The 17,374-nt window shown below is 41.1% G+C and overlaps 1 protein-coding gene across 1 annotated transcript in view; it reads right to left on the bottom strand.

The window, feature by feature from the left end:
- Positions 1–17,374, bottom strand: part of LOC106929555 (glutamate receptor 3-like) — a 101,621-nt gene that overhangs the window by 16,007 nt on the left and 68,240 nt on the right. Inside the window, exons 6-12 of the mRNA XM_088009684.1 lie at positions 16,488–16,649; positions 15,614–15,781; positions 15,132–15,236; positions 11,618–11,716; positions 8,281–8,487; positions 5,863–6,236; positions 4,257–4,455 (exon numbers count right to left, since the gene is read on the bottom strand). Of these exons, the coding sequence (XP_087865810.1) occupies positions 4,257–4,455; positions 5,863–6,236; positions 8,281–8,487; positions 11,618–11,716; positions 15,132–15,236; positions 15,614–15,781; positions 16,488–16,649 (1,314 nt within the window). The remainder of the gene's footprint in view (positions 1–4,256; positions 4,456–5,862; positions 6,237–8,280; positions 8,488–11,617; positions 11,717–15,131; positions 15,237–15,613; positions 15,782–16,487; positions 16,650–17,374) is intronic.

Raw genomic sequence — 17,374 nt, 5'->3', positions numbered from 1 at the left:
CGCTTCCCTTCAATATCCTGTACACCAGGACTACCTGTATCTCAAGTAGGAAGAGATGAAAGTTGAAGCTCTGGGGGTGTATTTTGTCACTGAAGTGCCACATGCTTCACCCTGAATACCAATTACTCGTCTTTGATGCTCGGTGCTGGACTCCGTCGGCTCCGCCACAGAGCCCGCCGCTGCTCATCTCAACTTCGGCAAATCCTCGGAGGACTGTACTTTCCCCTCAGAGGTTACACCTATCTTGTAGTGCGCACGTTTTGTCGGGTTTCTTTTTCATGCAAACGGCCTCTGATCTCTGCGAGAACCTCCCCTTTACTTAACGCTGTTCTAAAACGCAAAGTGACAAGAGTCCTGGGAGTTGTGCTGCATATGATGCCAGGGCAAATCAGGGTTTGCTTATACAAAATTGCCTTGCTGTCTCTTCGCCATGCAACCCCGCTCTAATGCAGGTCTGCTAAGCACAAATAGCTGCTTATTAAACATTGTATCAGACCATCCTGAGACAGCAGTGTGTGCTACAATAGCTGAGACGTGAAATTGATTTTCATGCTTTACAGAACGTATTGGTGCCTGCACCCTCGCTGTTGTGTCCCCTAATCTCCAACACACCTGCAGATCACTGAGATGCATGATAGTTTGCCATTGAAGCTTTGGTTAATAGGCAATCTTTTCGAGGGGAGCAGCAAACAAAGCCCCCTTACTTCCCATGCAGTTATGATTCTGTCATCTTTTGCTACTAAATGAGGTGCACAAAGGGACATTGGAATTGCATTTGATCATCCAGACCATGTCTTTACAGGTAATTAAACAACCAAGTCAACTCGCTTTTATCGCCAAAGGTCGTCTGATCCAGTCTTCACAGTATTGTGCATTTCAGCAATGCAGTGAGCCATTTGGATGGAGTTTATTGACGCTCCCCGTAAGACTGTGTAAAAACCCTTAAAATAAATTTAGCTTTTGTTGCACGGACATAATGTTAGGTGGAAAAACATTTGAGAAATTAAAATTATAATTCTTGCTGTACAACTTTAGGTTTATCATAGTGTTTAGGATTAATCATCCATTATTTTCTGTTTCCCTGTGGTGTAATTATGAGGGGACACGGGGGCCCATTTCTTTCAGCCACATTAATCTGCAACCATAAACAGTCAGGAACAGAGTAATGGACAAGCAAACAAGTCGTCTGACAGGCATGCTAGAAAAAAAAAAAACATTTTCCGTCTTACGATCACATATGAAAATATGTTAAATTTAATAAACTTTTGGTACTTTAGCTGGAGTCCACAGCACTTTACATTACATTCAGTCATTCACCCATTCGCACACGCATTCACACGCAATGGTTACGCTGAAGTTACATGGAAGTAATAGCAAAAATACCAAGTCTCTTGAGGTCACAATGACTCCACAGCAATCCTCAGATGATAGCTAAACTCAGGAAAGCCAGAAAAATATTATTCCATCACAAATGTCAATGTCTGGAGTCTCCAACTGTGGGCTTTACTCTCATGAGGCTGAGATAGAGCTTTAGATACGAAACACTCCGAGTCAGTTTGGCAAAAAACAAAGGATACGAATGTGAGGAAAAGCATCTCATGCACACTGTTGACTATAGTGGAGGATTTGTGATGCTGGGGGTCTGTTTTATGATCTGGAGTCTTAGATCGCATCGTCTGAGTGCATGAGGTCATGAACTACTTGAAATACAATGAGACTGTAAATACATTTTTGACTGACTGCTCAAAAACTGACAACACATGTCATTGGGTCTTTTTACCTTGCTTTTTGCAAGACAAACTTTAAAACGTGGTCAGATCAACGTTAATATGATACAAAGTAACTGTGAAATGACAATATCAAATTATTGGGGTGATCTGAACAGATGAGTGCATAAAACGGCACGGGGAAAAGGCACATACATGAAAGCTCTCTCTCTACGCAGGGAAATTACTTTTCTATTGGCAAAACGGGGCTGCACAAAGCTTCAACCACAGGAATGCCAATAACTGTGTCACAGATATATGTACACTTTTCCCATTTGTACTTGATAAGGAGGGTAAATGTACAATCAATGGTGTACCTCCCCATTGTTTTAGAATCACTGAAAAAACACTAATTGACTAACTTAAATCAATTTAATGCATTGCAGTGCAGCTGTAGTGCTCAAGTAAAGTGACCATCTCAAGGTAAAACAACAGACAGGCTAACGACCGGGGAGAGAAATGCTTCCAGGGAAGCATGGTAGTCTGGGGGAAAGGAGCCAAGAGCTGTTAGATAGCCACTGCCAAATGCCTAGAGTAATGGAGGCCTCCACTGGGCACATCCATGGGCTCCCAGGCCAGCTGTCCTAGTGGGTGGTGGCCGTCGGAATCTGGGCTTTCTGGAATATCTGCTACAACACCCGGAGTTTGCAAAAACAATCCAAAGCATTCCCCCAGATGATGAGACAAACTGCAAGGAGTGTTACGGTTCTAGTCAGGTAGAAAATACTTTTACAAATAGTCAATTTGACTGGAGCTAAAAAGTGCTTTCATCTTAAACCAGGGAGAAGAGAAGAATAACGTAACCAAAAACTTGTGAATTCATGCAATATTCATACCTCCATGTTTGTTTGGGGTTTTTTTGTGCCACTGAAAGCAGATAAATTCTTTAGATCATAAAAGTTGTTTTACTTGTCAAGAGAGCTTTGGAAAATAAATCAGGTGAAAGCATCAAAAATTAGAGGCCAGTGGTGTCAGATGCGATGACGTGTCGGATTTGAAAAATTGGGCTTGATTTTGAATTTCCAGCTGGCTGATGGCGTACGGGGTCTAATTAGCACCGGATGTATTTTTTTCTGAAGAAACAGATCTGAAACAGAACCTGAACTTCTATTAATCAGTGAGTTTTCTTCCTTGTCAGCCTTCTGCAGCTTTAATTAAAAAGTCCCCTGGAATAGAGCTTCACACATGTCATTTCCTATTTGAAGATCTGGGGATGTATAACTAGGACACTCGTTAGACAGAATACAGAAGAATGGGACTCCCCAGCCGCATCTCGCATTGCTCTGTGACACAGCGTACCTTTCAGGGAGTCTCCGTCGTCATTTGCTGCTACTGTGCGCCGTACGGGCTTACACCTGTGCAGCATTTTTGATAAAAAGCAGATCAGCGACAAGTTCTGTCAGATATTCTGTGAAGAATAAATTTACTGTCAGTCCTAATATGTTTCCTTAAATACAAAGCATTATCTGCACTGAATTGAATCTTTCATGCCTCGCTCATGAGGGGCTACAGACTTTTATCCAAAGAATTTTAAACATCAAGCCCTGCAGACAGTTCCTCATTCTTCGCTGACTGAAAGAACATGGATTTATTTCTGGATTTTGTGGTTGTGATTCAAAATTCGAGTCAGACTCTCTCTAAAAACAGTGTGCAGCTGGTAAACATGTGTAATGTTTCTCTCCTGGTGATGAGTAATGAGGGGAGCACAAGATAAAAGGCTGTCATATTGCCTTTTTGTCATCACAGTTAGAGCAACGTTTCATGAATTTGTTTTCAGGAATGCTATTGTGAGCGCGCCACGAGCAAAAACATCTACGGATCTCAAGGCAAAAGACTGATCGTCCAGACAACACGTAGCTTCGGTGAGCTCTTGCACGGTGAGCGTGTGATTAGTTCTAAGACACTCAAATACTCACACCTCAGATTCTAAGTAATTTATAACTTAATTGCTGAGCTAGTCTCTCACGCCGGCAGACATATTGCTGATTCCTTCTGAAATGTCTTTTCGGCCGCTCTGCTTGACCTGCGGGGGCTCTTCCTCATCACACCTAATTTGCCAGCCATGGCTGCCTTGCTAATTATAACTCATGAACTGACCCTTCAGTGTCTGAGTCTTATGTGGGTGCTTTGATTAAGCCTCCTGTTTTTATCACCTCTGAGCCTTCAGGGTTGTTATCATGCTTTCTGCTGACAGCCTCGGAAGGCCTCAAGGTTGCGCACTGCAGCGCGCGCTGCATAAATTTGACATTCCTGTCCAATGAGTTCAAGAATTGATACTTTGTCAACATGACTTATTTGGGTGAATTTCTCACAGGTCAGGAGTTCTTCTCTGAAAGCACACAAAGGGAAGAGCTGCGAAGGAGTTGTCGATCAAGGACATAGAGAAAGGTCTATGATTTAATATTTAGGGCTCTACATGATTTACCACTTTGGCTGATAGAAAATGCAGCTGGTGCGTTGCACAAAAACCTGTTTTCTGACTCCACTCACCCTGAAAAACTCTTTTGTCGAGCCTGAGTCCAGAGTGCCGTACGCAATCTCTGTCTGCTTTGCTAGATCCTCTGCACTCTCTATAGGCGACACCATTCTCTCCACAGTCAAGAAGGCAGCCAGGTTGGCAGTGTAGGAGGAGATGATGATGAGGGTGAAGAACCACCAAACACCACCAACGATACGCCCTGAAAGAGACCTGACAGAGGGACGGTGTACGACGGGGGAAACGAAAAAATGCAATTAGAGCCTGTCGAGCTGCTAACATCTACCAGTTGTGTTCAGGTGTATAGATGATTGGATCAGTCATGAGAATTTCCTGGTAACTCGTAAAACCGAGATGGAAACACTTTAGGGAGATAGAAAAGCACACGTCCAAAGAAAATAGCAAAACATCTTTGAATGTTTTTATTTTTTAAACTTGCAGATTTAACTTGCTCTCAAGTCTGTGTCAAAAATTAGTCCAGAGCTTCAAGTAGCAAACTGTGAGACACTGTGCAATCAGGAAAAACATGCAGGATTCTGGTCAGAAGTTAACATATAAATCACCATTAACATAAATGTCATCTACACTCATAGTCAATAAATTAGAATATTAATGAAAAGACCATGTATTTCAGTAATTCAGTGCGCAATTACACACTGATGTTTTGAAGCTTTTTTTTTTCTTATGGTGATAATTTCTTGCTTACCGCTAATAAAAACATGAGATGTGTGAACATTTAAAACAAGAATTAGAAGGACTAATTTATAAATTTTTTCATATCAACACGGGGCGAAACTTATACATGCAATTCAATATATGCATATACCCTGACTAATATTAAGTGAGGTTGTCTTGGGTTGGAGAGAAGCTACTTGGATGTAGCCAACCATAAATCCGAGTTCAAGCTGGTATTGAAAAAACAAAAGGTGCCATGTTGTGCGTTTATATGGAGCGTCTCTCATAAAATACATCAGAAGTCTCCCATTATAGAGGGTAAAACATCAATGGTGTGCAACACCTTTTTAGTATTCTCCTTTTATCCAGCGTCACCACTTATAAAGGAACTATCCTTGGCTGAAGTCCACTGATCTGTTTTGTTTTGGCACACTTCACAATGAATCGTCCAGCGTGTGTATTGACACAGTGCCTGGCTATTCTTTTCTGTTTGATTGCACTTTAAATCCCCCAGAGAGCTGCAAAAACTACATTGCGCTGGCGGGGAGGACTAACACTTGCATATTGTAAGATGGCCAATTCAGAGCTGTTACTACCTTGGTGTGCAGAACAAAGAAACGGCAGTGTCAGGTTGACCGCGCTAAAAACAAATGGGGAGAGCAAACACTTTACTGAAAGAGGTGAAGAAAGTTTGGAGGAGTTAAAGAGAGTTTCCCAAATGTAGGAACATTTTACCATTTGTCATGGAGGTGTCAAGCAGAGGGACTATTTCCCCTGCGAGTGGCACTAGTGTTTCAAATAAAGCAAATGGAATAATAAAGGTGGACAAATGTCGTTCATACAACTTTTGTGCTATGCATGCAAACCTCTGACCACAATCCAAATAAAACTGTACTTTTATTTTTACTCTATCCCTTAACTAGGTGTCTACTGAAGCTCACCCACCTTGGAGAGATGTCGCAGCCCTGCTGCATGAAGGCGCCCAGTGAGAACCACAGAGAGTTGAAGATACCAAAGTCATTGGGTGGATCGGGGGGAGTCTGGGGGTCTTTGGTCTCATCCTGCTCCTCAAGGTTCCACTCATACGGGCTGAACCGACTGACCAGGAACAGTACCACGCTCACACCAATGTAGGCAAACACTATACACATCCAGATCTCATAGGCCAGTGGGTCCAGGAAGGAGAAAACGCCAGGCTTGGATTTTTGTGGCTTCTTTATCATAATGGAGATGCCCAAGCTCATAAAGGGCTTGGAAAAGTCTATCACCTCCTCTCGAACCAGAGTAATGGTGAGAGGCGCAACGGCTATATCTGCCCTCTGGAAATAGGGACATGCACAGGGAACATGTTAGGGAAATAGGTCATTGTACGTGTGAACGACTGCAGCTGTTTAAATCTCACTTTACATATGACTCTTAAGAAGAAAAAAAAAAATCCTGTTTTAAGGAGAGCTGTAAAAAAAAAGGTGAATCACAAAGGAAAGCAAAAAGAGTTGCTGGAAATGTAGGCAAGGTCTAAGATGAGAAGGAAAAAATTTACACAGAAATATTGTTCTATTTAGAGGTAGAAAAGAGAAAAAGCTCAGAGAGAGGCAGCTTGGAAGTGATCCATTCAGACAGACGGGTATTTGAGCAATGTTTGACTAAATGAGGCAGAAAGTGGAAGAAAAATTTCAGATATATAAAAACAAAACACCAAATTGAATTTTTGCACGGAAGTAGGACAGAAAAAAAAAACTGTACATGTTGTTTAATTAGACATTTTTATCTGCAGAATGCAAAATCATTGCTGCACATAGACATCTGAAAGCACTGGCAGTGTCTTACACTTATTTTCCCAAACATAGCTTATTCTGGCGCTGTATTTTTTTTTTCTTTCTCCAAGCTGTTTCTCTTTATCTCCTTCTCCCTTTGCTCTGCTACTTCAATCACATTACGCTATCAAAACAAATCCAATGAAGGTGGTGCTGCCCTTTTTTTTTTTTCCTTTTTCAGAAATCACAACAGCTTTCTCTGTAAAAGCAGAAGAAAATAATTAATCATGTCAGACAATGTTAGTGCATACTGTGTGTGTGTGATTAATTAAATAATGCTCCTCTTCAAAGAAGCTAGTGTGGGAAAAGACAATAGCGTCCATTGTTGCATTGTGCTGCGTTTGCCTTTTCATGTCAAAAAATGAGAAAACATCGAACTGAAGGAGCACAAGGCGGAGAGTGTTTGCTTTTTATGAGGTCGGAGCAAGGAGCGACACAAATAGAGCCAATAAACACGACTGTTTTCTTTACCCTGTCAACGCAACGCTGAGACGTGGGCTATAACCATTTAATTCCTGTGCTGTGTTCAATCAATGGCCAGGCAAACAAAACAATAAAGAGGAGCCTCGGGCCTAACCTTTTAAAGACAACGAAAATCAAATTAATTTACTGGTCAAAAGGTCAGAATGTACAAAACTATTAGGACTGGCCCACCTGCTGCAAAGGCGCAGGGCTGGAAAGACTTGACTGCAATGTGTTTGGAATCAGTTTCCCCACCACTTTCATCTGCAGGGAGTGGACTTTTCCTATTCGAAAGATAATTTGGCACGTGAAACCGAGCAATCTCTCCAGCTGATAGTGAGGATATTGAACAAGCGAGGAGGTCTGACTCTCATGCATTTTGTATTTGGCCCCTGCTCAACTATTGAGGCCTCAAAGAAAGGTGACTGGGAGGGGTCGGGATCATTTTGGAAATTCTTAAAGGTGTCGCAAGTGCCCACGCTGACTCTCGTCAGATGTATAACACACCGTGACCCCCGTCCTTAACGCTAGAGGTTGTGAAGCGCAGCGCCATATGGATCTTGTTGCTTCAAACCGCAAACCATCATTTAGCTGTTGATTCTAAAGCAGATTACTCAGCTGTGAATCTGGCATAATTCATCAAACACGTGAAACATTGAACATAATTACACAGTCACTTCAAAGACATACAATCTTTCATTCATCAAAGTGATTACAGTGTGTTTGCCATATGGACTCATTGTTTTCATGTACCTACCTCTGTTTCGACTGGGGGAGAGAGAGAGGGAGAGAGACAGTTTCTAAACTAAGCAAGAAGGATTAATTGCAATGAACAGCACTGAGAAATGATTTCATTTTCTCCGTCTCAAGATGATCACCAACTCCCCAATGCTTCAGGCTGCATTTGACAAATTCACTCACAGCTGAGCTTCAAGGGACATCATGGGACTTTGAACTGGGGCAAGAGCTGATGAGTTCACCGCGGGTTTGGTGATCACCTTAAGACAGAAAAATGAGATCTCCTCTCATGTTGAAGTTCCTTGCAAACTGTCATGTAATCAGCAGAATCGAGACTCCCAGTACTCACCCCATAGACCAGTTCACCCACCATCCCGTTCCACGTCTTGGTCTCAGGGTCTCGGGCTCCATACTTGCCGTCCATTACTATTGACAGTTTGTACTTAATTCCAACATGTTTGGCAATCTCAGATGCTAAATCGACGCAGTAGCCTTCATATCTGTCATTCCCCTCCAGATGCATATAATTTTTCTTGTACATCACATAAGGAGCTTCCTGTTGATTCAAACATATGCTGGTTTATTCACTCCTATGCCCCCGTACACGTTAAAAAAATACAGAAATATGCAAACATGCATTCAAATACATGCACATACACTAAACATGTACACACTCAAACAAAAGATACACACACAAGTATTTTTTTGACATACTCTAAATAAAATTTAGAGATTTTATTTATTCCTGACCTCCGAACCTCTAACTCCATAATCCAGGAGTAATTCTTAATCCAGCCTTTTCCTCAAACTTCCCATGATGTTCAGGGTTAAGGTTGTTCTCATAATTAGCATGTTAAATACTACACCCATTGGCCACTTTATTAGCTATCCCTGTTCAAATGCTTGGCAATACAAATAGCAATTTGCATCTTGATGTGGTAAAGATGAGGAACCTGGTCTGGGTGTTGGTGCCCGATAGCCTGATCTGTAATTCAGAAATGGCCGATGCCATAATTTAGAGGAGAATGGGCAAACAGCATCAAGATAATAGAAAGGCAACAACAGGTCAAGTAGCCACTTGTTGCAACTATCTGCAATCTTGGAGACGATTGGTGACAGCAACATGAAAAACACCTTGTGTCACCACTGACAGCTAACAACAGAAAGCTGCGGCTGCAGTTAACACAGGCTCAAAGAACTGAGACGCTAACATGCTGTAAAGTCTGATGCATTTCAATCGAAGCTGTGAAATTTAAAGGATATAATATGGTATAAATAACATGAAAGCATGGATCAATCCTGCCTTGTATTACAGGTTAAACTGAAATGATATGGGAGATATTTATAATTTATATCTGTATTGTACCAGTTTTCCTCTGGCTATTTACAACAGCATGATGCACTATGTCCTAAAACTCAAATCAATAAAAAATGTCTGCTGAGTGTATAATCCGTAAGTAATTATTAATCTTACACTGTGCTACAACGGAAGTTGTAGTTTAGAGCTTTTCGTGTTAATACTGTTTAAGACGATGTATATTTCCAAAATTTTCACCTAAATATGCCGAGTGTGACCTCTGCAACAATCTTTGCTATAATTGGCAGGAGATCAAGAATTAATAATAATGGAAATAGAAATATTTTAGTCTTAGATATTTAGGTTCTCATCATTTTTGTTCTGTTTTTTGTCTTAAGAGTTGTTGTGTTGGGTGTTGTATAAAACACACATTATTTGAAACCTCAACTTTGTGGGAAAATGTCAACAAATGGTTCTTAATGGACCCTGACCTCATGGCATGTGTGAAATTAGCCATAGTATGTTTCAAATTTTTTAATTCATGGGAAATTGCTCTCTGTCCTTGTAATGTTTTCCTTGAAACGTGACCACAGATGCACACCAAGCCCAAATCACACACACACTCCATATATTACTAGCAGCTACAAACGTGTCCATGCAGTCGTGCATAAACAAATGATGGCCTGCTAATGCACAAATATGCGGTGATAAAAGCAGAATGATCACACGGTTCGGCTGCTCTTATCAAGCCTTGACAGCCAGCAGACACCAAGCCAAACCAGTTTGTAGTAAACTGTATTTTAATCCGCAAGTCCAACTCAGTGACTTTTTCTATATGTAAAAGAAAATATACATTTATAAATTTTACCAGCCAGATTATTCTTATAATCAGGTTGCGTCAGTGGTAGGCAGGGCGTGGGTCAGCTCAGTGGAGAATGGGGATGAGAACAGGGGTGGGGAATGGGTTTCACAAGTAAATGCCAGTGACAGTAGAGGGATCAGAGAAGTGCCTCTGCTATCTCAGCAAGCACACTGCACCAATGCACAGTTAGTTCGTCTTATTCAATCAATGAAAAAAGTAACATTTTGTTACATTATTAGTAATTATTAAATAAATAATTAAATAAAAAAAACACTTAATGAATCAATAATAAACTGCGATTCCATTAGAAGTAAGCAAACAAGCTTATATAAAAAAAGAAAAATCAACTGGTTGCTATTTGTCATTTAGAATCAAGCGACATAAAAATCCTTTATAACAAAAATAATTAAAAGCAGACCAGGAGCGTGCCAGCTGTTTCACTCCATTTAAAAAAAAAAAAGACTTGTGCAGCTCACCCTTCCTCTAACTGAGCACATCGTCATTACGGAACAACAGGGCTGCTCAGGAGAGGCGGCATTGTCATTACAGCCACACACAATTAGAGTGCAAGTGGGAGAGCAATGATTTGTTTGTTCTGTGCTGAATGTATCCCATCACACTGGATCCACAGAGTATTTTTCTACTCAGGCAGTCTGTTTTTCCTCCTCTGGAGATGTTCGTTTTTTTTTTTCCCTCTCACTTCTGTGTGATTCTCATTCATTTACATATATATAAATATATATATATATATTTTTTTTAAGATAACCACTGCTTTTCAGAAACTTTTTCTCCATCATTTCGAAATGTTTTGTGTTGCAATAAAATGTTTCTGTTATGAGCCATCTAGTAAGCCTTACATATTTTTGGTTGAATTAAATTAGCTTAAGAATGTGCTCCATTTCTCTTAATGTGGCTTTACTAAAGTGCTTAGGGTTAGTATATACTTCAACACAGAACACATGGAGGAGCAAAGCAAAATAGATTGAAGAAGTGATAACAGGGGAAACCGCCATACCAACTTATCCTTCTCCAATGCTGTTTATTTTGCTTTGCCCAGCTTGTGTAACCACTGCAGCATCATTCTCTCGTCATTCTGCAGTCGGTCTGTCCCAAGTGTCATTGAACATTTACTTGAAAAGGACAGACGGGTCTACTTACGTATGCGTTTTATGTTTTGCTTTGTTTTTTTTTTGTAACTGATGGAGTCAACTATAATCACTTACACCATTTATTGTGACGTCACTGCTACGACAGGCCACTAAAACATGGGAAACCAAAATGCTTTGACACCCACACGGATACAGTTGAAACACTCCCCCCCGCCCCACTACCCTTCCCCACGCCACGAAACCGCCACCTTCGCTTATCTGGGGCCGACTGTTTCAACATGTAGTGAGTGGGTGGAAAGCAACACAAAAAAGATGTGGTTCTACCCGTCCAGGACAGAATGTATCACTCATTGGAATCAACACCATGACCTCGAGTGGCAGAATACGTGAAACACTTAAAACTGCGTGGAAAGTGTACCATAATAGTAGTGACCACAATGGTTCGGTTTTCCTCTGAGATGTTGACCTGAGGATCCATAATATTTACAAATCCTGTGTACTCGTTCCAGCAGCCAATCTGCAAAGAGAAATCAGCCGTGAGCGACACATTCCAATACGCCGATGAGAACATGGACAGAGCCTTTCAAAAGTATTAAAGTATGTCACTCTAATCCAACTGTAAACATGGGGAAGCATGGTGGAGGTGGCATTATGCTGTGGAGTTACCTTTCCTGAAGAAGTACAGGGAAGTTTGTTCATGTATTTGGAAGATTTTTATTTTATTTTTTTTATCCCACGTGACTTACAAACATGGCTGTTTCAATGCGATTAAGAATAAGATGCTCAGAGGGCAGGTCACTAGTCAGGTTGTGTCAGAGATGTCAGGAGCGGCAATATAGTCCACAAAGAAACTAGAAGCGATTCAACTGTTCAAGCTTCATCCAAGTTTGATCAGTCCAGAAATTAGAGCTCATCTGCTTTTGAGTGCCACTGAGCCTTTGCAATGAACACGTATTATACCCATTTTCAGTCACGTTTGGTGTGTTCACACCGTCTTATCCTTCTAGCTAAGGTACATGGAGCTTGAGATGCTAAAGACATTTTAGGGCTCCCAAATTCCAAGACATATTTTTCTCTACTGTCACAGTCCAACGCAGTGGATTGACGATGTGAAAAAATGAAAAGGCGAAACTTTCATTCTCTACGTGCAAACCTGATATTCAAAACAATTTGCCACGGTAACTGCAGTGAAAGGTGCAGGAGTTTTGTCTATCACATTAGGTCCCAATGGAACATATTGATATGCTTTGTGTGAGATGACAAAATTCGAAAAGGATCAGGGGATATGAATACTTCAACAAGGCGTCGTAGAGGGGGTATATATTATTTTGAACTGTGCAGTGATGCAAACTCATTAAAATAACAGCAAAATAGCAGCGAACGAGTGGACTACTAATTCAGAGCAGGCAAACAAGAGCTCCACATTTATCCAAGAACACAGTGAAGACTTAATATTTCTGCATTCAACATATAGATGAGTGCCAAGATTATAAATGTCTTTTTTTTTGTTTTTGTTTTTGTGCTGGAACCAAGCAGCTCCTGTGAAATATAAACTCAAGCCCGCCTGTATCCCTTACACCTTCAGCGTTGCAGGTTTTTATAGTAAATTATTGATACGCAGGCCTGCTAACTGCATATACAGTGAATAATTAAGGACGCTCCACAGTTTCTTTTGCTTGCCTGTTGCAGCCCGTCTGTATTCTGCTGTGCAGATGTTTAAGGCAAATCACTGTCAAGTGTTTGTTTGCGCATCTGAAATAATGGCTGCTTTGGCTCACGATGAAACGTGTTGCATATGTAGTTGCCAGCAGTGTTGCTGGCCGGGAGTTTCCCCTTCACATCTGGTGAGCATTTTTCTGTTCCTCAGATCTTTCACTGATTTCGACAAACAGGTGTACAACAGTGCATTAACTTTCTGCTCCAAGAGGAGGTGCTAGAAAACAGCAAACTTCTAAGACTTGAACTCCAAGCTGAGCTCACAGCTGTGAAAGTATTTAGTATTTAATAATAATAATAATAATAATGTTCTTAAATGCTTCCTTTTTCTTTTTGCACCCCCATCCATTTGTCTGACAGCTATGTTTCAGAGGTGTTGCTGCTGGAGCTTGAGGAGCTCCAGAAGGTATGTCCTCATCTCACCCCAAGCAAGTGCAACACATATCAGCTCATGCATCACTCGTGGCAGTCACAGCTAAGAACCCTCATCCTCTAGCTGTCACCGGGGTGGCTGAGGCTGCAGGTCCTGACAAAGTGCTGCCCGTCTTGTCTGATCTCCCTCCCCCATCCTCCACGTTCTCCCACTGACCTCCTTTCTCCCTCTCTCGCTATCCATCTCCCTGCTCTGTCCGCCTCTGTTCGGCTGTGCGGGGATGTCGGCGAGGGCTATGCAAAGCTAATTGAAGTGTGGGCTTTGGACGCCTGCAAGGCAGGCAGCATAATCACACATCATATCAGACTGAGCCTACACTTATCCGGCAAAGGAGAAATTCGCAGCTGCCTCTTGGATCTCAGTTGGGTTATGAAGTAAAACCAGAGGTCATCATATGGTTCTGGTTATAATGCGAACGTTCCACTGGCAATTACCATTTTGAAGAGGAGCCAGAGGAATTCTTGGATACCTTTTACTGTAATTGGTTATTGGAATGGTAATTACTGTCAGGAGAAGAACCACAATCATATCCGCACTATCCCACGGCAACAGGAACGCCATGCCTATTTTTTTTTTTTTTTTTTTACAGCTCAGTTTCAGCTGTCAGATTGGAGGATCGGTGTGATTTTTTTTAATGCTTTTTACCTCATCAGTGCTGCTACCTAACAGAGGGTCAGAAAGTAATCAGGATTATTTTTTGTTGTTAACTCTACCCGTAAGACCCACACAGTTACTAATGAAGAGAAATCCACTTTTGAAGCCCCAAGATTTGAAGGAACTTTGTAAGATCACAGTTTGGGTTTTAGGCTACGCTTTAGAGAGTCAGATTACAACATCGTCAGCCTTCAACCGTTTTATGCACGACTAAAGCACGACCGGCTACATTACTTTCAGAAAAGTCCATTTGAGATGGATTAGTCCTCTGCTTTGTGAACTTGTTCAGAGAATGGAGAACTTGACTGATCATCTGGTTAATTTGTTTTAGTTTTTTAGAAATAATTTGGCATTATTTGCAAAATTATAATGTTATTGCAATAAAGAAAATTTTAAAAAATTAGAAAATAAATTGACAAGACAAGTGGCAAGGGCATTTTTTCTTGGACAACTATATCCTGTATTAGTCAACTAAACCCTTACTTGGTGGCACCTCTTTAAAAAGATACATTAAGATAAAATTCATCATTCAGTGCAGTTGCATAAACCCACACTGGAAAATTAAAAAAATAAATTTTAATTTATACATTTTGTTAATTTCACATTGAAAAATAATAAATGTTTTATAAATAAATTACTGGAACCACAATTACTGACATCTCAAACAATTTCAAATAAATAATCTGAAAGTTTTTTTTGGGGGGGGGGGGTGGGGGGGGGTTAATACTTTTAATTTCCTTTGACAGTCCGTGTAAAGAGTAAATCTCAACTAAGGTGCCAGTAAGATTTAAGGCTTTCTATCTAAAGCTACATATGAATGGTTTTAGATAAAATGCACAAACAAACCATTTGTACACTGCATTTTATTTTGGAGGCCTAAAAGTATATCCATGTTTTGTTTTATATATATATATATATATTTTTTTTTTATTTCTAATAGAGTGTAAAATTCCTCTTTATTATTATTGCAACATTTCTGTTTGACAAAGTTTTCATATTCTAAATAAGTACTGGGGATGCAAAGGTGTACAGTTTTGCTGCTAAATACAAGCCAACTTAAACTTTTTAACTTTAATGTTGGCCAAGGGAAATGATTCCAAGTAGCTCTGGCAGCTGCAAAAGGTCTTACCTTCTTTGGCCCATCCTTTTTCATTTCATGTATCTCTATTGTGTAATTGGTCCTGCGGCCATAGTTGTCAAACTGGATATTCCCGGTCATCCCCTGCAGCTGGACCTGATGGAAAAACAGACACTTTGAGCGAGGGAGAAGTGGAAGGCTTGCATCACTTTGCAGATATAGCTGGCATTAAGGTGCCCGTGTCCATTTTGCAACTGGAGCGCACTCAGTCCGTTAATCAAATGATGAACTGGATACGCTTTAATAAAAGATGTAGTTTTATGGTAATGAGGGCCTGGATTTGAGTGAGCTCTGCGCAGAGATATCTGGAGGCAGAGAGCGGAGAATAGCTCTGCACTCTCTCCCTTTCTCTCTGTCACTTTCCATCTTTATCATGCTAACCCTGCATCACTACTTCTCTCAGCCCCCTCCCCCCTTTTTTTTTTTCTCTGTTTGGTCTCAGCCTACCACTCCCTCCCATATCCCTTCCTTACCGTTTTCAGAGCTCTCTCGATGTCTATGCCCTGACTCCAGGGTACGGCGGGATTCGCCAGACAGTCTCCTGCGCTGCCTCGACGAGAGACGTCTACGCGTTGGCGCCTCAGGTACCTGAATGCCTCGGCTATCACTAGGATGGCGTCGTGGGTCAGGGCAGAGGTGTACTGTCCAAAAAAAGAGAGTGATAAACACAAACAACAGAACATATGATGCTGAAAAAACTGTGCAGTGAAAACAAAAAGACTTTTTATTCTTTGACAGGCTGTTAAATTGAGAGAAGTCAGATGAAAAAGAGGCAATTTGTGTGCTTCAAAGCATTTCGGCATCTGGTCAGGTTTGTGTGTTTTGGGGTGAATGCAAACTTTGACACCTTGCTTATCGGTAGGTTAAATACAACTTAAGCTATCAAGGACTTATCTAAATGTCAGGACCTCATCCAAAACTTTATTGCGGAGTTAGGTGGTGAATAAAGGATAAAAGTTTGACTTTTATCTCCCACGTACTTACCTCGCAACTTCTCCTGACCTTTTCACCACCGAGGGGTTGAGGCACTTGTTTGTTGACCACCACACCACGGCGAAATCTAATTAAATGGCATTCCAAATCCATTTCTTCCTTGATCATTGTTTAATTAGATGTAAATTGAAGCTGCAATATAACCTTGGCTTGCACTGCCTATCAATATATTGATTGCGCTGAGAAATGCAAAGCAAAGACGCCACAAAGAGCGAGGGAGGGTAGGCGAGAGGGCAAAAGAATGATAAAGGCAAACAGGATGAGAGAGGAACAGCTGATGGAGATCACTTCAGAAGGAACGACCGGCGTGTTCTGCATGCACAATGTAATAAAGCCCTGCGAAGGCCCGACTACCTTCAGAGGAGCGTTGCGAGCTTCTGGGAATTCTCTTTCATCCAGCTGGTCCCATCGCTGTTTGAACTGCTGCACAATCGGGTTCTCAGGGTTGACGATCTGAAACCCTGAAATGTTGGCTCCTCCGGCGATGACTTTGCCCATACTCACATTCGAAAATCCCTAAAAAATTACACACGAGTGAAATGGGTCAGCGATGACACTCTTGCGACTTGCTGTTTTTTTTATTTTATTTTTCTTAGAAATGTGATTTTAGTTTGTTTGTTGGGCAGAAGAACCAAATGTCGAGACAGAAAGACGAGGTTGTGTTTCAAGTGAGAATCTAATATGTAAATCAAATGATGTCATGGGAAAAGTATACCAAAGAGATTTTGACAAGACCTCTGGAAAGTTGACCCAAGGCTTTTTGCTCTATTCAAAAGACAAACAGCCTTCATTGATTTTTTTTTTCTTCTCCTGCATCACACAGCACATCGCATACATGACTACAAAAGACATTGGGTTCAAGTTGCAATGTACACCTGGTAGCCGTGTTGGATCGAGTTTGGATCATGTTCACATTAAGAAATCACTGCGGAGTTATTTCAGTCCCCACCAGAGAGAAAATGCTGTGTTCACATCTACACAAATGAACCACATCAAGGTGGAAAACGAACCAGAGTTTCAAACACACTAAACACCTTCAAAAACATAGCATTGTGTCTTTGGATGTTAGGCAAAAATATATCTTTATCAGTTGTTCAGCACCGTAGAGAGGGAGCTGTCCAGAGTCAGTGTTGCAACGTGTCAAAATATTTGAGCTGGCTGCCATGTTTGCTTCCCGGTATATAATGGCCTAAATGCACTGCCTTCAAATCGCCTTCTTCACACAAGAACCATGAAAGTTA

Source organism: Poecilia mexicana, unplaced genomic scaffold, assembly GCF_051168715.1.
Source record: "Poecilia mexicana isolate PSO_F unplaced genomic scaffold, ASM5116871v1 scaffold_10, whole genome shotgun sequence".
NCBI classification, from domain to species: domain Eukaryota; kingdom Metazoa; phylum Chordata; class Actinopteri; order Cyprinodontiformes; family Poeciliidae; genus Poecilia; species Poecilia mexicana.
Note: the sequence above shows the minus strand (reverse complement) of the source record. Positions and strands in the feature narration are given on the sequence as shown.